This window comes from Botryllus schlosseri, chromosome 9 (genome assembly GCF_051294905.1).
Source record: "Botryllus schlosseri isolate E-star chromosome 9, Bs_hap1, whole genome shotgun sequence".
NCBI classification, from domain to species: domain Eukaryota; kingdom Metazoa; phylum Chordata; class Ascidiacea; order Stolidobranchia; family Styelidae; genus Botryllus; species Botryllus schlosseri.
The window spans coordinates 22,032,578-22,053,420 of record NC_137244.1 but is presented as its reverse complement, the minus strand read 5'-3'; the positions used below and the strand labels follow the sequence as shown (position 1 = coordinate 22,053,420).

Genomic DNA, 20,843 nt, shown 5'->3' with positions numbered 1-20,843 from the left:
GATCCCTATAGTTCTCCAACTGAAATTCTGCTGTTTTAGATGATAGACCCCGGGCGACTAGGTATTGCAATCGAAGCACAATGTGGGAAGAACCAAAAGAACTCAACTGCTCCTTGGAAACTGTGGATCTGTTGAATACCGCTTCTAATGTAAGATAGTGATATATTTTCTGAATGACGAGATGTTTGTGCACACTCCAATAAAGGTCAGTTTGGGAGAGTCGGCGGCAATATTACTAGCAGTATCAGGATTCTCTGACTTGTCACCTTCGTTAGTTGACAAGAGTGCAAATAAATTATCTCAAATCGTGGAGGATGCAACAAAGGTAAGTTGGCTACACCTCTCATGACTTTCTTATAACATAGATATCTAACAAAAATCTTACCTTGACAAGCACTTTATTATATTTAGATTGATACCGAGGAAGCAGACTCACTTTTGTCGACTATTCAAAACTTGTTGGGGAAAATAACTGAGAACTCAACCAGTACTAATGTCGACGCTGGATCAACAATTTTGAATGCTGCTACCAGAATTCTTCAAAAATTTCACTCTTCCGGCAGTGGCAAGTATTTCTCAGAGATCTCACATCCTTAAAACAATTGTGCCGTTGACTTGATATAGATGTCCGTGTTATTCGAATCATAACTGGTCATGTTTGAAATATTTTACGACTCGTACTTAAATCATCTTGTAATATGATGCTCTTTACTTCTGTTGGAAACCATTCGCCTCAAACTTGATCTGTAAACTAAGGGTTCATGTGTTTCTCTAAACCAGTAGTTTTCAATCTCTTTCTCTTCGCGGACCCCTTTAGGACCGTCACAGACCCCTGCGGATCCCACCTCCAGTTTTAGTTCTAATTCAGCTCAATTATCATGCAACCGTCATCTATCTTTTGCAAATGCTGACTGTAGGCTGGTGATAAACAGAAAAGTGTAAAGGCGTATCGCGCTGGATAGCCCTGGTCTAGAATTATCAGCAAAAAGACAGGATAAAATACGAAACCTTAGAAAGTTGAAAAAATTATATGGTGCAATAGCCGACCCTACCCACCTACATATCCATGATATACAATTATAAACGTATGGACGATATTCGTTCGATTTAAATCATACAAGAGGGTTGGTTAAGGAGAACACTCGGCACTGTGAGCAGCTTATAGAATAGAAATACATTGCTAATATATTACTTTACGACTAGTTCACAACAAGTAAGCTGTATTAAGGTCCGACGCCCGATCACTGCGTTCGCGATCAATATATTTGCGATATAACAATGGAGGGTCGGTAAAACGCACAATCATTGAGTAAATGGTTGCTTTCACGTGTCACCCCAGCGATTTGTACCAATTCAAACTTATACAAGATACAGGGATTTAGTCAACATCAATTACTTGATGACTTGAAATTGACACGTAAATATTGCTTCGAGTCAAGGGCCAATCCGCATTTCTGAAACGCCAAGTCAAGTCCTTTTTGCAAAGTGGCTCGAGTCAAGTCAAGTCATACGCATAAGGTGACTCGAGTCATCCCAACACTTCGTCCAACCTAGTCAATGCTATTTAGCAGATCATCGTGAAGTTATTCTGAAATAGTTTTTACAGCAGTATGATATCTCATCTCAGACGGTCATTCTATTGATGTGAGTCATGAAGTTTGAACATTAATGAAGCAAAACTGCCTCTAGATTTCCTTAACCATTTTACACATTTAGAGGTTTCGCGGACCCCCTGAAAATGCTTCCTGTTAAGAACCACTACTCTAAACATTGTTACTGATGATTACAATCTTACTTGAACATATTTGTGAAAGTCCTTACCAATATTTTTCTTGACTACGTGTTTTTAGAATCTTTTGAGTCCAAGATGGAACTCTTTTCGGCTAAAGCGACTCCCGTCCCAGTGAACGGTTCATCTTTGACATTCGGTGACAGCGCACAAGATAAAAAGCTACTCCCGCCCTCAGCCTCAAACTTGACTTTAACCCTGCCTCGGGAGGTGTTTCAGTCAGAAGGAATATCGGCCGACATGAAAGTGGCAATTGTAGTATTCGCCGATGCTGAAGATCTATTTCCCTCATCGCAGGGTAGCTCCGCCATCAGTCCAATCATATCGATAAGTATCGGAGACAGCACAAGTGAAGCCAAAGTATCAAATTTGACATCTCCAATCAACATAAATTTCGGCTATCAGGTAGGAGAAACACAAATTGTGTAAGCATTGTATTCTAAATTTCGATTTTCATAGGATTCAGTCTACAAGGAAGGTCGGTGTGTGTACTATGATGAGGTTAACAAGGAATGGTCTACAGAAGGTGGTACAATGATTGATAGCGGTGGTGACGACTGGATATGCGAATGGACTCATCTAACGGTACTCGCTATAAGTGATGTGCCGGAAACCACCGTTGAGCCAGGGACAACAACGGAGTTGATGTCAAGTTACCCATCTGAGTCACCTCATGTCACAGACTTGAGTACACCTGACCGGGAAATAACAGAATCAATCTCTTATGCATCAGAAATGTCTGTTTCTCTAACTAGCACTGTCACTGATATTTCTACATCAACCATGATCACTAGTACCTTTGATGAAACCGTTTCTGAAGTCACAAAATCAACTGAAATGGATAGGTTGATTTCAACACCTGGAACTGAAAGTCTACCATCTTCATCCACTGAGGATTATTCCACTGGTTCTGAATTTCTTTCAACTAAAACAGTCGAAAATCCCACCTCAATAATACCGAGTCCTGGATCATCCTCAGCAACTACTTTTGGTGGACCATCAGAACTAACATCATATTCGAGCAAACTCATATCGTCGACTAATGTCAGCACCACTGAATTTGTGACTGGGTTTATGTCGACTCTTGATATGGGAAATGCCAGTGCCAGAGTGGAGGATCAATCGGCAAGCGTCTTGCCTACATCTGCTGATTCATCTACTACTGCCGCTTCTTTTCCTTCATCATCAGTGTCAGAATCCTCTGTAACTGTAAGTCAACCTTCCCCAAGCACAACTGTATCTGAACTGGTGTCACAATCTATATCAATTCCGTCATACACTTCTCAAATATCCACCGATATTTCATCATTTAAAACTGAAACTGTCCCAACTACTGTAGGATCAGTAGCATTCGCCACTGGTTCGTCTATGAATTCAATGTCGACCATTCAACATCAGTCGGAAAGTATGTTAAGTGCTTCCACCTCATCTTTGACATCATCAGCGTCTGAACTATCCTCAATGGTACGCCAGTCCCCAACCAGCACCACAATGTCAGAAACTGTATCGTCCCAACAGTATAGTACTCAAATAACCACTGATAGTGTACTTTCGAAGGCACAAACAATTGATGGAACAAATTGGCAAACCAAAACATCCGTTCAGAGTTCTATTCCGACGATCTCATCTGCAACTTCGTCCTCATACTCAAGTATGCTGACTCAATCAACCATGGCTGCATATTCTAACCAACCAACATTGGCCGACTCTTCCATGTCTGCGTCAACAGCATCAACAGATGAGGATGCCACTGCACTAATCACATCCAGCACAATAGATGAAACTTCAAGAAGAAGTGATATTACAATACACATGACAGCTGACTTACAAACATCTGCTGAAGCTTTTACGGTATCTGCATTACCTTCTGAATCATCTCCGAAACTAGCTAGTGAGCCTATGACTGATAACCCTTCACTAGTTGTCGGAATCACTGAACGTGATAGCACTAGTCGTCTGCTCTCAACAGGAGCTTCTACCGCACCTACAGAAACAACAAAATCAGATACAAATATATTGACCCATTCAAGTACTGAATATTCCACACAATTGATCTCAACAGGCTCCTCGGAAACCACATTACCGTCTACTAGCACTGTGGATCATACAAGCATTTCTCAGTCACCTGCATCATTTATCTCCACAAAGGACGCCACAGAAGCAACTTCATTGATGTCGACTCTACAAGCAGTGAACAATACAATAGACACAACAACAGGTGCTGAAACAACTGATCAAACATACACATCAACACTAACAACTTTACTTGTAGAATCCTCTACAAAATCTATCACTGAGCCGGTGAGTGATAATTCAGCAAATTATGACCGAACTAGTACGGCAACGACGGCAGGTGCTACGGATGATACCCTAACTGAAATGCCAGCCACTAATCAAGTGACCCTGACAACAAATGTCACCAACCCTGCAAAATTGGCAACTACAGATTCAAGTTTGAGGCAGTTGACAGTTGTTTCACAAACATCTCCTGAATCAACAGTGTCTGAGACATCTGAAATACCTAGAACTGAGCCTGTAACTGATAGCTCCTCCATGACTATTCCAATCTCGGCAACCGATGGGTCAACTCTCTTTACTCAAACATCCGCTGACGAATTTAGTTCCACACTGTCAACAGAAATCCCGAAATCGTCTGTAAATGTGCAAAGCGAACCGGTCACAACTATTACCGTATCCACACCATCGTCAGAGTCTATGTCTACCAAGTCTTTTCCCACTTCGTCATCATCTGAGACGAATTCTGGAAGTGATTATTCAAGCGGATCAACTGAAACAACTGCTGAAGTCACCTATACCGTTTCAACACCAACTGCAATATTATCGACTCAAACTGTAATTGATTTCTCCACCAAAGCAATGATGACAGATCACGAGTCTACATTATCTAGTAGTCCTATGCCAAGTGCTTCTCAATCAGTCCCTTTAACTGTCTCAACGGAAGATGCAAAGAGAACTAGTGAAGCTACTTCAATATCTACTGCATCATTTCTTTCTGACAACAGCACAGAAAAAGTGACAGATGCACTTCAGACTTCTCACGGTGCTTCTGCATCAACGATATCATCGGTGGAATCATCTACAAAATCTATGGTGACTGAATCTTCATCAAGCGCACCTCAAACTGTGCCGGATACAGGAAGCTCAACAGCTATTGCAAGTTCTAAAAGCGACGACACGAGTCAGGCAACCAAATCACCTACCGAAGTTTATTCCACCATGGGATCAACTGGAATTACAATATTATCCACAGCATCCATGGATGAGCCAACAACTGAATCTTCCATTCGACCAGCCACTGAATTGACCCCTGAGACTGGCAATCCTCAAATTACCCCAAAAGTCAGTTCGACCGTGGGTATTGAAATCACTAATGGAACAGTACCATCCACATCAACACCGCAACAGTCACAGCAGTCATCAGCACAGCGCTTATCTACTTCCTCAACAGCCAACAATATTTCTCCTAGCATAACATCTGAATCTCCAATAACCTTATCCAACACTGAAGCCTCCATCACAGAAAGTACATCTCAATCTAATACGTCTTCTGTATCGGATTCAAGCACACAGCAAACATCTCCACAATTCTTATCAACAATGCAGGACACATCCATTTACCCTGACTCGCACACCAATCAGTCTCTCGTGTCTAACACACAGTCAACAGTAACGACTGACATGCATTCGCAATATGCGAGTACAGAGGCTGACATATCTACAGGCTCACCACCCTCAACTGTGCAACTGTTATCCACAACACCATTATTGGCATCAACTAGTGCCACATCAGAACCAGACCTGAACACCACTTCTCCATCATCAATGACATCTATCACTGTTATGAAGAGCAGCATGAGTGTGCCCGTCCCTTCCGTCACTTCGGTAGCCACAAATCAGACCAGTTTTCTTGAGACGACAGTGAATTCGCAATTTCAGTCTACAGTGACCATAATGACCGGAACAGATCCAAATGAGACTAGAAGTTCAACACTACCATCAACTAACAGTTCAGTGTCCACTCAGTCTTCAGTACCGACCACAATGACGACTGAATCACTCATTTCAACCTCAACAACGGAAACACCATCAAGTAGGAGTTCTATTTATTGATGATAAATGGCATTTATTTTCATGAGAATGTTGTTTCTAAGATGTAAACTGTTCAAGATCAGAGGAGGAGGGTTTCGCTTTTCCACTTACTGGAGGAAGAGAGCTGGCATTTTCAGAAGAACAATGCAGTGGAGCAGGTATAACGAAGCTTGTTATGACTTGATTATTTATATTTTGAATTCCGTTGCTGTCTCTATTGATATTGCTCAGCTATTACTACAATATGACACACGAAACTCAATTTGATGGGTAGATGGGTGCAGGCAGTTGAAAAGTGGGGCAAGGAAAGAAATCGTTAACAATGCAGTCGCATATATCACGGCTTTTCCTACGCAAACCACGTCACAGCGGACAAATTTCAAAATCAAAGATAGGCATTAGGCAAAGGATTATTTTAATGTGACAGTGGTTGCATAACTCCGTTCAGACCATTGGGTTGAGCACAGTCCTTGATTTGGTTTAGTATACTACTACACAAAAACTATATTTGTATCAGGTATCAGCAGTTATCAGTAGCAACTTAACACCTCTCCTTGTACTTGTGTAGTATCATCTGCAGCAATTAATAAACCTGTCATTCAATGAAAAATCATGAGCACAAAATACTATACACACTGATATCACCATAATATCACCTATTTCACAGGGAGCAGTAATCCTCCGTCACCACAAGCTATTCGTTATTGCGATCGCTTTGGAAATTGGGGCAATATCTTGACTCAGAATTGTTCATTGACAGTAGTAGAGACACTGTCTTCGTTGCAGGTATGGGGTAATTATGTAACTAACAGAAGTGTGATTCGTTGTTGAAAAATCTGACTGAATTTGTACAGAACGTGTCATCTGATACAAGAGACGACACCCTTCTCCGTTTGAATCTGCTTGCAAACCAGACTCTGAGTGAGAGTGAAGCAGCTACATTCTCTGACATTTTGGCTGCAGTTGCTAATTTATCAGGACAGGTAAGATTCCTGTGAGTGTTAGCCGTCCTTATTTTTGATTATTTTATTATGATTCTACCTCAGGTTCAAACATCGACTACAGATGTATTTATTGACAATGTAGAAAAGGCAACCAATATGTTTGAGGGGTTCTCTGACTCAGGTTTGAAGTCTGACAATCTGAGAAACCTTGGCAAATCCTTGGAAAAATTTGTTCTAAAGCAGGACATATCCTCAGGTATGTCTCTCACACAGCATATGTTGATAACTGATATTTACTTCAGTATTAGCCGATATTCAGATAAGAAATATGTAATACGTATATTTCCGAACAGTGAAAATCTGAAAACCACTTTTTTACATCCTGAATTTTTCCTTGGCTTAATTGGAATGTGGGCGTCAAATATGACATAACTGATGAAGGCTATCGATCACAAGTATTCAAGAATATCGATGATGGTAAATAGCATAAAGACAGGCAATCAGAACCTTAGTGGAATATTTTTCAAAAGAAAGATCTACTATTATCAAAAGCTGCTTGTGAAAATAATTATTTTATTGAAGTGCACTCTGCTAACAATATAAGCCACTATCTCGACAGTTTGGTCAATATATCTCAGAACCCATTATCATCGCCAATTAATGTCTGATTATATTGATTGCAAAAAGCAAGCGGTGTAGTTGATGGAAATAGTATCAGGAATTTGGCCATGTCAGTAAAAGTAAGTGCATGACTCTAACGATGCAATAGCTAGTATTCTGTATCGACAACATTCTAGAATACTAATACATCTATATCATGCATTCAGCATCACTCCTTACATCCCCCACAATAATGTATATTGTATAGAGCACGTGCATTTAGTCCCATGAATTGAAATATATTATACCTTCATTATAAAACTTCGTTTCTCCAGGTACTTACTGTTTTCTACTTTACTTCAGGCTCTTACATCATATCAAAAGATGAGTTCAATGTCGAGATCATACCGTTACCGAATAATGTAAATGGGGGACTGAATCACAACACTTCATCGCTCCAAATTCAAATACCTAAACAAGCTCTGGACATCCAAGGTCAAGGAAGTGACTCAAAAATATCAATCATAACTTTCAAGGACAACAAGCTGTTCCCATCTTCAAGAAATCCAGTGTCACAAATCATAAGTCTCTCTATCGGAGATTCGAATGGCGCTGCTGATATCGAGAATCTATCGGGAGACGGCATCCAAATCGATGTGAACCTTAAGAATTATTCGCAAGCATTAAGACAACAGTACAATCAGGTAGGATGCGATTTTATGCATCATGGTCTTTCCGATGTTTCCAATAGAGCAGGGGCGGGCAACTTCTCCGGTCGGCGGGCCGGATATGGGAAAATGAAGCACTAGGCGGGCCGGATTACAGAATATATACATTATACATTAAACCTCAATCGCGTATTTATCCACCTATACAAGGAATCCATTGTATTTAATGTAAACTTCAAGTTTAAAGCATAGAGTCTAAAAACAGTATTAATTGAATTTATTTACAGCAGCTATTGAAGTCAATCAGAGATCTGCGGTCGTTCAATATTGTCAACTAGTTTTTTGTACTCTGGTTACATGTCGTATGCGGGAATCCTTACTAAAGACTGCACGCGAACATCAGTTATATTGGAACGCGGCCTTCCTCGTTAATGTTCGTGGCAGTGTTGGGATCAAGTCAGTACCTTCGAGTCACAAGTCATCTCGAGTCATTGCACATTTTGATTCAAGTCAAGTCACTTGATTTTCAAAGGTGACTCGGGTCAAGTCAAGTCACTCGATTTTTGAAGGTGACTCGGGTCAAGTCAAGTCACTCGATTTTTGAAGGTGACTCTAGTCAAGTCAAGTCACGAGTCAAGTCACTAGTCAAGTCAAGTTGAAATTTCAAAGTACTAGACATGATTCAAAGTCATTACATTTTGCTAACTGTTTCAAATACAGATGAAGTACCCATTTATTCGGAATCGACGAACGAATAAACAGTTTGTTTTGAGATAATCATGGTGTTTGTCGACTACTACGGTCATTTACACCAGGCAAATATTCTTCATATTTATTCCTCAACTGCCGACTTATAGCACGGCCCACTTCTAGTCTTTGCGCAAGTCATCGCTTACGCGCATTAAGTGGCGAGGAGTAATAGAATGAAGAGTTGATTTTACTCGCAAAAGGCGCTGTATCGCTCACGCATACGCAGAACTGCTCAACTACGCAAGTATAGCGGTGTAGCCCCAGTCTTTAAATATCAGCCAAAATACAGGACAACATATACGAAACCTCAGAAAGTTTTAAAATGATATAGTTCAATACCCTACCCACCTACTTATCAACGATATACAATTATAAACGTATGAGCGATATTCGTTTGATTTAAATTATATACAAGATGGCTGTTGGAGGTGAGCAAGTTTACGACAACGTAAGCTGTTGTATAAGCTCCAATCACTGCGTTTGCGATCAATATATTTGTGATATAACAATGATGGTTTGGCGAACTTATACAAGATACAGAGATTTAGTCAACATCAAATGACTTGATGACTTTAAATTGACTCGTAAATTTTGCTTCGAATCACGAGTCAATCTACATTTATGAAGCGTCGAGTCAAGTCAAGTCATACGAAAAAGGTGACTCGAGTCATCCCAACACTGGTTCGATGGTAGAAGATGTAAGTAGACCCGAACCGAGCAAGTATAGTTTAATGTCCATCTTTCTCAGGTTCGCAAACTTGGATTCATTCTGTGACGCATAAAAGTTGTCAATACATTCACAATAAAATTTCACTTTCAGAGTAAAAACTCTCGGCGGGCCGGACCCCGCCCGCGGGCCCGTATGTTGCCCGCCCCTGCAATAGAGCAATATGTTTGTGATCGATCGTTATGAATGCAAAAGATGTAAAAAGATTTAATGCAAGTAACACTTTGATTCAAACTCAAATGTAATCATTACTTATGTCTCTAGCCGCAATATATGAAATTAACAATTCCCTGATCATAGATTGTCAGTTACGAAGTACTTCTACTTTTCGGAGTACTCTTGTAGGTTTTGCATAGATGCACTACTTACTTTCTACTCTTTGGACTTTGTAAAGTAGTTTTGCAATATGTTTGCAACACTTCTACTAGTGAAATTGTTGTAACAAGCGGGAGTAACAGCCCTGCAGCACTGTAGCTGAATATATTTTCGTAAGTATTGGCCATTTGTAATGTGGTTTGTCATCTCCCTTTTGAAACTAGTTACTTGAGTATTTTTCACACATTCATTTTCCGCTTCCACTTGAAATAGATATGACATGTTTTAGAAATCGGTACTTGTACATGTAATTAACCAAAAATTTGGGGTTTTACTTCTACTTACACTTGAGTACCAACGCTGGCCACTTTGCCCACATCTCTGCTTTCCCGGGACGCAATAGCATTCATACAGTTACAATCTGCAGATGAAAATACCATGTATGCTTTGTATGTATTGCTAACTCTTTTGGTCAGGAAACAAAATCAATCGATCTGAACGAGGAGTGTGTGTTCTACGACTATTTAACGAATTCTTGGTCAAGCAACGGCGGCACATCCCAATCCAGTAGCGACTACGTAAACTGCCGCTGGACTCACGCGACAAGCTTCTCTGTTCTCGCTTCGGTAACCATTTTTAAGGTACATTTTTTCAATAGCCTGTGTTACTTATGAATTTAATTATTTCCAGCCAATTTTCGTGACGCAGCAGCCTCAAACAATCGTTCATGTCGGCGACGCCATGGCCATGACAATGTTTTTTGTTGTATTTATCGTATATGTAACATTCTGGTGAGTGAATTAGTAATTTGATCTTTGGATTCCTCTGGCCATCATTTAGGTAATAATGATGTCATCGAGTTTTCCCAAACAGCTACTCACTCAAGTGATAGTGTTCTGGATTTTGAGTACGTCCACTTCTACTATAACAGGTTTTTAGCCAAAACTGCATTCTTTTTACAATTTGGATTTTGAAAGGTAGAAAGTTTTTTGTAATGATTTTCCATCACTTCTATGAATAGAATTGTCATAAGAAACGTGAAATAGCCACTATGTTACGGTGAATCGATATCATTAGTAGTTTGTGGTTAGTCGCGAAGATACATCTTGCAATTTCAAAAGTGGTCAGCACCGATTGTATGCGTATGCGACCGCTCGACCAGGGGTACCCAACATGGACGATATCACCCCCCAAGTTGGCAGTTTTGAGAAACAAGGGGGCAAAAATACCAAAGAGGGCGAAAATGTTCGAACGTCCGGTTAGATATATTTCATTACAGCGGCCAAAAAATGCACGTGAAGACGGCTTATTCTGCATGTGACGCGAAAGTTGACTAAAAAAGGTCACTTCATCTTAAATTAGATGCGGAAACCTTTTTTTAGTCAATTCGCCAGGGATCGGAGCGAAAATTTGTGTCGAGCTTGATAAGGGGGCGATGAGTCGAAAAGGGTTGGGAAGTACTGGAAAACTACCTTTTTAGACTGCTTTAATGGGTAGTTAATTTTCCACTTGAAGTAGTTTTTAGATGTCTTTGGTATTGCTACTTTAAGTAGAAATTTTGGAGCTTACCAATTTCATGCTTTTTTGGAATTGGTTTTCTGCGTTTTAGCCATTTCAATATGTTTACGTGCAATATCTATATTTTAACATATTTTAAACATTTTTTCGCTCTACAGGAGACTGAGGAAAGATCCAATCGACGTTGTAACGCTGAACATAGCGCTAACATTATTCGCAGCTTTCTTCGCACATTTTTGTTCCGGCCTCCTTTGGGGAAATCTTCCAAGAACAGGATGCCTAGCCTTGAGTACGTTGCATCACTTCTTTCTGCTGTGCGCTTTCGTCTGGATGGGTGTCATGACGTTTTTGGCTGAGCGATGCATATTCGAACCCAAGAAATGGGTGCTTTGGATTGCATTGGCCGACGAGCATGTCACGGCGAAGCTTATTTGGAAGTATGGACTTTTGTGTTACTTTTTTTTGCACAACTTATAACGCGTTGTTTCAAAACAGGCTTTGCTTAGCAGCCTACGGGATAGCAGTACTTATATGGGCGACTTCAACTTCAGTGTGGATAGCACTGTATGAGCGTTATACCACAGAAAGTAATTGAGATTTCAACTGACTCATGAGATGTCCGTAATCGTTTCAATCTTGTGAATTTTGCAGTTGATGGTGTTACACGTGTGAGTAGTTATGCATACACCGAAGAAACCTACTGTGTTGTGAAAGACTGGGCGCTAGCGAGCGGACTTGCTATACCCTGTGCATTGGTGCTGCTATTCTCAGTTGTCGTACAAGCCAAAATTCTACATATTCAATACTGCCGGAATCGAAAACTTGAAGTGAGTAATGGAAGCTCCAATAGCATTGTAATTTCGGTCATTGTGGTGTTGTATTCCGTGAATCACCATTTGATAGTCCAAGATTATCATTCAAATATTTGAAATTCACTCGAAATAACTTACAATAATCACACTGAAAATTGTTTTTATAGGGTAAGATAGTTGATTCATGACTAGAGTAGAATATTCGACATATCGAGATGTCAAATAGTCATCAATGTCTTACATTGTCATGGCAAGTCCATACATCTAGATTCTAGAAAGAAGTCCATCAATCTGGTGATGCACAAGGCTGATCGGAAGGCTAGCATGTATTCGTGTTATGTTCCAAAGTACTATTTCTATTTTGCCAACAAACACATGTTTTATTCACTGTAAGACAGGCCTACTGATGTTCAATTGCACAAAACCATTCTATTCATCTGTATCCAAATTCCAATATTATATCTCAATGGAGATATGATATGAAGCTAGTGGCTTGCTTCCAAGCTGGTTGTCCATTCCAACATCGTCTTAATTTCACTTCCAATTCAATTGCAGATCGAGTTTGTCAGTAACAACTTAACAAAGTACTTCTATTTCTTCGGAGTACTTAGTAGTGTTTGCCTACTTGCAATACTTACTTAAGTCGTTATGATTTTAGACTATTTCCACAGTTCTCAGTTTTTCTGCAAAACTAGACCAAGAATACTTACTTTTTTTGCTTACTCACTGATCAGTAAAATTGGTATCCAAGACTTCCCGCTTGGCGCTCAGCATATCTGGGATAGCATGGAGAGGCGGTGCAAGACTTTGAAGGCCTTACAAGGTTATATCCGCACCTTCCTTGTCCAGCGGTATATGCACATCATGCACTCATGGTATTCATATTTACAGATCGTGTGTATGTGTATCATGAGTCCGTGTATATGCCCCAAAACAAGTAAGGACAAGAACATTTAACGTCCTATTCTTACTTTGAAATCTCTGCTTGTACTTGAGTTGAAATTTACGACATTACGTCTACGTGAGTGCCAACGATGACTACATTGACTCCCGCTGTTTACAGACTTCTTTCCGTGGCTACTACACTCAGTATCACATCGCGATCGAACTCGCCGAACGCTCAATTATCGTCCCACTGCTCATGTCCATACTGTGGGCCGTTCAATTCGTCAGAGTGTCCTTCGACGATTTCACAAGTGAGACATACACCGCCTTGGACAATGCTTACGGAGCGCTTTGTCTGATTTTTGTAAGTTTTTCGATATATCAGCCGTGACCCATATTGTTTTCATTGGCCATAAGTCTTTCCATCAGAGTTAATCATGGTCAGTAACGACGTAATACTTTTCCTGAGTACTTCCACTACTACGTAACAGCAATTGACGCAAAATTATTTACTTTTTGTACTTTCACTTTTGTGATGTGGAAAGTAGCTTCGGGATTGGTTCGTATCACTTTTGCCGAAATGGCACCTGTATGATGGCAGCAAAATATATCTTCGACAATCCTTCTATCTGTAGTTTGTTTGTTTGTGGTGTTCATGGTGTTTGTCGACGACAATGGTCATTTACCCATGCCGATAGTCTTAATTTTTATTCCGTAGCTGCCGACCTGTAGCACGGCCCACTTTTATAAGATGGCGAGGAGGAGCTGAGATTAGCCTCCAACACTGAGGCAGGAATTCTGGAATCGACCTTGGTCGGACACGAACCCACATTATTTCATGAAATAACTTTATTCTAACGAAATCTGGACCTATGAAGAATTCCAGTAGTTACATCACGCATTATGGTAGAAATAATTAAAATTTGTTTTAGTACAACGCAAGATACTTTCCTACATTCTCGGGTATTGTCTGTCTTTACTAAGTAGCTTGCCAAGAATGGAGAACGTTTAACAGCAGCAGTTGTTGGCTGGGCAACACTGAAGTTGTGCGTATACTGCTGGTGACGCACCTTGTTGCTTCATTCTGAGAATGTTGTCAACGTCACAATTTTTCATCATGCGCTTCTTGAAATAAGAACCAATGCCCCTGCAGTCTTGCTTCAGTTAGGATATTGCAGTACGTTGAGAATAGCACAATGCCAACCAATTTCTTTCATTTAACGGTTTATGACTCTCAATGAGCAGGCAATTGGCCGTCTACAACGGTAGGCCTATTAAGTAGGCTACAAGCTGTAAAACGTCAAATGATAAGTTCACCGACAATGCAAACATCTATGATGCAAACGAAATGCAGGTTGCAATAAAATTTTGACTTTGTAAACAATTTCGACAATTTTTGACCTAACGCTACAATTTTGACTTATTTTGACATGTCAAAAAAAATCTCCCTAGTCATCAGTCATTTTATGTTTCACAACTGACTCTGCTCCGATATACCACTGAAAGTGCGCTACACACCTGACCAATTCTTTCTTTTAAAACTAGTTGCTTGAGTACTTTTCATACCACTTATTTTCTACTTCTACTTTGAAGTGGTTTTGGCAAGTCTCTGAAGTAGCTACTTGCACTTGTACTCGAACAAACTTTGACGGCTGTACTTCTACTTGAGCAGATATGCTGATTGCTTCGACCGTCTCTGCTTTTCAGTCTGCGTGCTTGGCACTGCTGCTGACCCTGAGACCGCGCCATTTGCGCGAAATTTCGCGCAAAGTCGCAGTCCGCGGGTTCTCGCTGTCGGAAGGATCCTACTATCTCGACCACGAAGGCCCCGCCTTTCGGGTATCCCCGGCACCGGTTCCAGATCCAGTTCCTATGATCACTCTCCCGTTCGGCACCACCGTGACTCTCGCCGGCGTGCGGAAGCCGTCTTACCCTCGCATTGGGATAAGAGAAAACGTCCCAGGCGTAGGGGTGAGGGTGAAGAGATGGAGAGCGAGCGACTCGGTCGCTCAGACTGATTATGAGTTGACCGGTGGGAAGTTAGGCTTGAAAGGTTATAAGCAAAGAAGCGACAATACTCAAAAAATGTCAACGTTTGGTTACGATGGCGGGAACGAATTCGAAGAGATAAAGTTGGATGATTCAGAGGCTAATAGACGAAGTGAAGTCGTTACTGGAAACGATGTGTATGCAACAGTTGACAAGTCCCGGTCTAAAGCAGAGACTACGTTTTCAACGTTTGCCTCGCAAGGCAAGAAAAAATCGACACGACGTCAAACCCCAAAAGAAAGTACCGTGGTTGATAGCCGTGTGCCTGGAAGTTCAGCTCACGCCGAAGTCCTAGAACCGGTGTACTCTCAAGTCGATAAAAGTAAGAAAGTAAAGGCTACAGCTGGGGAGAAGCAAGCGGCACTTACGGAAATAAGAAAGGATATCGCAAAGGTTTCGCCGACAAAGTCTAGCGACGCTGAAAGCGAGCAGTTTTCGGACTTGTCTTTGTCAATCGACTCGGATGTTACCTTAGACAATTTCAACGCAGACGCGTCGTCTCCTGATAGCGATTGGGACAAAAAGTATTTAGAGTGATTTGTATTCCGTTAATCAGTCCTGGCGCTGATCCATCGCGGGATGTAATTATTGTTGGTAGTTTGGTGGCGATTCGGGGACTAAACAATGTTGAATTCCATGCGCAACAATACGGCTCAGACAAACGTCAATTCGTCCATGCGTTGGCCGGCTTTGCTGGAATAATGTACGATGAGCTTGTACCTTTTAATACTTCAATATTCGGTGTCTATAAATCTATAAGGATATCACTATTTAACATCTGCTTTTTTAATTCTCATTCAAATCCACAATCCTCCAATTAACCCTCATATATCATTGACAAGATTATGACATCGCGAATTTTCTACATATTATAATGTGTAAATGCACTTGATTTGACGTCAGTAGCTTCGCGGGCGCTTCATATCTATTATCTTTTCTTGTCCCAACTATGTCCGTATGCTTTCCATAATAGCTGTGGTGTTGATAATGACATGCATTTAAATATATATTCTATATATCAACTTTTAGTTATCTCACTGTATACAAAAATGTATTGATTGTGTATATTCGCACTTAACAATCTATTTATGTACGCAACTAGTATTTTGATGGTGATATGAGATTTGGGCTTTCAAGTCCATTCGACTGAGACATACATTACATGCCTTAGAATTGTGTTTAGTTCCTCGTTTCACTACAATAAGGGTAGGACAATTGAGGAAGCGTTCCGAGAAAACGCATTACCGTCTCTGTTTGTGACCTGTATATACAGTGTTATTCTGGTATTTACGTTAGAATATATAATACTCATTTTGCCGCTGTGTTTTTGAGGCTACTAGAGAGTTATTATCATAAGTTATTTGATGTACTCCACGCGGCTATATACGGAAGAGCAATCAACAAAAGGCATTTTTACGGCAACCTTCGCGAGGCGTTATGTCCTATTAAACCTTTGATGCCTAATGTAAACATATACTCCATTGTTCATGTACTTAATTGAGATGCCAGAGACCTACACGAGGGTACTGCGTACGTCGAGAGTGACGTGTGGTATCACGTATTTATCACAATACAAGATGGAGTTTGACACCTAGAACATTTTCAGCGTTTTAAAACTAGATAAGAATTAAAGCTATACACAGTTTTTCCAGATTAGATTTATAGATTTTGCAGAAACTTGAAAATTGAATTAACTTCCGTATTTAGAAAGAAGTACAAAAAAAGTTCAGTTCAGAGTTCAACCTCATTAGGAGAACGGTAAATGTCTGTACACCAAGCTTGGCTTGTTTTGCACGATGCAGTTCTTCTACAGCACTTTCAGGAAAACCAGAAATTCGATTCGAATTAAAATTAGAGCATATGAAACATTAGAATTAGAATCTGGGTACCGGTATTTCGCTTTAATTAGTCTAATTACGCGTAAAGAATTATCTAAGAACAATTGCCAGAGATGGGTGGAATATGCTCAACTGAGTATAAACTACAATATGTGAGATTGGCATTGTGATAATTCGGAGGCAATGATAATTATTAGAATGTTAGGACGGTTTGTGCGAGACGTTGTTTGGAGTTTGATATGATATTCCAACAAGAGAATTCAGTCGAGTCTTCCACATACAATTATAACCTTACGATTTGATGATTGCGTCGCAATTCCTGCAGTGTTGGACAGTTTCACGTTTCCCTTGTGTATCACCTTATAACGGTTGGAACCAAAACTCGTTACCAGCCACTATTCGTAGGAGAATCGTGATTATAAAGCACTAACCTTCCCATAGCATAGACGCACTGCAGGTTTGGCTAACACATTGAAATGGCTGGCTTGGCAGAACCGATCAGACTACGGGAATTTACAAATCACCATCCGCAGCTTGATGTTAAAGATGTTCACCCGGGAATGTGAGATCGTTTGCGACTCCCTTTATAAAGGCATGTTTCTAATGGTATGGTTTATCAAGGGCCCCACGAAGAGGGAAAACTCTACAAGGATTGTACGTTGGAGAGGTTGCAAGGAGGCATGTGGAAGACCCAAACAGAATGTAAGTTCATCGCATATAAAAAAAAAAAGTAATAACAAGTAATACGATGTATGCCAGACCTGGGCAAAGTGCGGCCGCCTGCGAAGCCAATTTGTGCAGCCCGCGAGTGACTGCTTCGAATTCATAACATTAAACAAGCTTTTTGAATGCTGATGCGAGGACTAAAACCATAGACTGTATCAACTAAACACGAAATTCGTTTACTTTGAAGCCTGTTCCTTAATATGACACGATTACGCTGCCTGCGTACCTCGCATGCGTAATCCAGATTGAAAATAAAGGCAATATGGCAAAGTATGAGTAACAATTTGATTCTAAAGAAATCACTCTTTCCATAAAGTTTAGGTCAAGCCTTCCTTGTTGTCATTGTCACATTACGCATTATGCGGTAGGCCTACGTGTTTCAAATTGTTACGTGATGCGTTTCCAAATCACAAATTCGCAAAACAAGTCAATCAATGCTCGAGATTACTATATATGACTCATGGTATCGGGTGGGTCCATGAAGGATGAATAGGCGGGGCATGTCAAAAAGAGAAAGCCAAAAGCTGAAATTCAAATAAGGTTTAGAGCACTACCGGAGTTACGGGTAATCCCGTCCTTTTTGTTTTTGCCGACCATGTCGCTGAGATTGAGGATTTAAAACATGATAAAAACTCGAAACACTCTGTCAATGGAGGACGAATTTCAGAAAAACTGCCAACTTCGCTCAACATCAAGGCTATTTGAGCTGCGCACTGCTCGGAATGCAGCAACCAAGACAAGCTTTGTACTGTCCCATATACATTTCAGTGCAGTGGTTCACGAACTGGGAGGTGTGAAAGCATCTGAAGAAAGTCGCGAAGCTGAAGTTAATTATTTTTTTTTCGCGCTTCGCGCGATTTACCCCAGCTTATAGTATAGCTATTGCTCTGTGTATTGTCCGACTTCGATATTACGGAACTTTCTGATTAACAACCATAACCTTCCGTGCCACGAAACTATCCGCTGGGATTGCTAGAATTCTGGTTGCTCTTTTTATTATTGTGATATGATGATGGAAGGGGGGAGGGTTGCGCGCGAAATTTTTCACTATAATAAAAAAGGGGGCATGCTAAAAAAGAACCACTGTTTTAGTGTCCTAATAGAAGAGCGTGCACAGCGGTTTGAAGAGAGTTACAAGTGTCATGTTTAACATTGTTTCGAATCATGGCGGCAAATAGATATTTATTTAATGAACCGCCACTACCTACCTAATATCAGCACATTCACTGAGCAGCATTTATTAACAACGTCATTTTGAAAGAAAATTAAAATAGGCTGAATATATAGCTAAAATTTTTCACTCGGCCCGCCAACGTATTTTCTACTTCTCATTTGACCCGCGGAGGAAAATAATTGCCCATCCCTGATGCATGCGAACCCAGATATAAAATTACCCACTATTGGCGGTTGTCACACGCATTGTGCATTCTCCTATTTCAGATACGTAATCGAGCGTTGTTATCAGGGGATGCCCGAACAGTTGGATCTGCCCGCCGTTCAACAAGTGCCATGTAGAGGAAGGGAGACACTATACAACAGAACCTATGTTTCGGCAACCTTTGGTAAATGTTAGATAATTGCTGATACCGGACGTATCCATTAATATTTACGTCCTTGTGTGTGAAGGTTGACATGATTGTAGACGACTTCCTTCTGGGACACGAAGTAGGCATGTATAGGCTACTTCCCAATCTGCCTTTTCAAGTTATTCAATGGTATTTTCATTCATTTTAGGATCTCTACTTTTACTTGTATTAGATCTAACGCAATGGTTCCCAGACTTTTTGACCTCTCGCTCCAAATTCGAAATATCGCCCCGCAGGAAGCTAGAGGTCATCCTTAGCGAAGCTACTAAACAGCTTTTGAATGCGGAGATAATAGTTTCGTAGGCTCAATATTGTCAACTGCTTGTTGCTACGAAGTTGGTAGATTCATAAACAAGTTTAATTGGCTTAATATGAAGCAGATGTCGCATATTAGATCCTTATTCCACCTGTTGCGGGCCGGGTTAGAATCCGCTGAAGACATTTTACTGTCACTTAAAAATAAAAAGGACAAATCCGCTCAAAAGAGGACATGGGGCAGCCTATCCCTATAAATTACTATAAAGTGAAAGTTTCGGAGTTTCGTTATATTTTCTCTTGATGGTCAAGGAGTTGACGGAGTTGGCTATGCTCTTTCGCCGACTCCGCCGAGTTGGTAAGTTTCCTGGATATTTGTTTTACTTTTTTCTTATACAGATCCGCTTGACTACAAGTATACACCGACAAGTCATTTCAAGCCTCTGCCGATCGGAGCTGCATCCCCGCCCGTTATAAACGATGCGACTCATTTGTCATAGCAATTTTCATAGGACCATATTTTAGCATCGGACATTCTATCAATGAAACAATGGGGAAGGATGAACTATAGCCTACATCCGATGTATTTAAGTATATGCTTTTAAATCATGCACTTATTCGAAATTGGCACATACAAAACACGCAATAGAATAAAGCGGAGTGTTGGATGGTTGCAGCAAGAGCATTGGAGAGCGCAACAGATAATATCCAATATGTTACGGTTACCATATGTCCCATATGTAAATATCCTCCGAGGACGCCTAAATGCCCTCCTTTTTGGAAACTCGTCCTCCCTTACAGCTTTGTCAGCTATAAGGCTAATAATGGTCAGGGTCAACTAAAAAGCGCCATAAATGACGCAAAATATGTAATGCGGACCTACGATTAGTACGGTTGTGGAGTCGTAGTAATGAGCTTTTTTTAGTCAATACCAGACCAGTATCGTTTAAAAGTGGGTAATACGGTATTCGAATCGGAATGATGACCTATTTTTAGTCAACGCAACAGTAATTCCATTAAAAATTTTAAAATCATCTGTTTTCAACTCCGCTAACCTGACTTTTATAATTAGATAAAACGTGTCGGCCTCTCCGATTCCAAAATATGGCAACCCCTACAATATGTTAATTGTTCAAACGACGTAACTAGCTCATGTAGGCCTGCTGCATTAATTAATCGATCTCATGTTTTCTGCGTGTCTTCTTATATATATACCTATTTAATAATGGTCCGGCGATATGTTAGAATAAAACTACGATTGTCTGCTGGAA

General features: G+C 40.5%; 2 protein-coding genes across 3 annotated transcripts in view; both read left to right on the top strand.

Annotated features, from left to right (window-relative positions):
- The window catches only part of LOC145446626 (uncharacterized), a 37,573-nt gene extending 21,090 nt beyond the window's left edge, over nt 1-16,483 (top strand). The window contains exons 15-31 of the mRNA XM_080324973.1: nt 40-149; nt 206-325; nt 412-565; nt 1,851-2,194; nt 2,249-5,900; nt 5,962-6,057; nt 6,567-6,685; nt 6,754-6,882; nt 6,946-7,099; nt 7,807-8,147; nt 10,380-10,529; nt 10,594-10,694; nt 11,580-11,858; nt 11,917-12,008; nt 12,073-12,248; nt 13,297-13,482; nt 14,826-16,483. Coding sequence (XP_080181099.1) covers nt 40-149; nt 206-325; nt 412-565; nt 1,851-2,194; nt 2,249-5,900; nt 5,962-6,057; nt 6,567-6,685; nt 6,754-6,882; nt 6,946-7,099; nt 7,807-8,147; nt 10,380-10,529; nt 10,594-10,694; nt 11,580-11,858; nt 11,917-12,008; nt 12,073-12,248; nt 13,297-13,482; nt 14,826-15,704 — 7,082 coding nt within the window. The 3' untranslated portion in view covers nt 15,705-16,483. The remainder of the gene's footprint in view (nt 1-39; nt 150-205; nt 326-411; nt 566-1,850; nt 2,195-2,248; nt 5,901-5,961; nt 6,058-6,566; nt 6,686-6,753; nt 6,883-6,945; nt 7,100-7,806; nt 8,148-10,379; nt 10,530-10,593; nt 10,695-11,579; nt 11,859-11,916; nt 12,009-12,072; nt 12,249-13,296; nt 13,483-14,825) is intronic.
- A 135-nt stretch (nt 16,484-16,618) lies between these two features.
- LOC145446636 (uncharacterized) lies at nt 16,619-20,843 on the top strand. Of its 2 annotated transcripts, none has more exons than XM_080324986.1 (4): nt 16,619-17,567; nt 17,627-17,707; nt 19,172-19,299; nt 19,972-20,843. In XM_080324986.1, exons 1-4 carry the CDS (start codon nt 17,482-17,484, stop codon nt 20,070-20,072), a joined length of 396 nt encoding a protein of 131 aa, XP_080181112.1. In that variant the 5' UTR covers nt 16,619-17,481; the 3' UTR covers nt 20,073-20,843. The 2 variants fall into 2 exon arrangements, with proteins under 2 accessions (XP_080181112.1, XP_080181113.1); XM_080324987.1 differs by having other exon boundaries at nt 16,813-17,567; nt 19,172-19,293.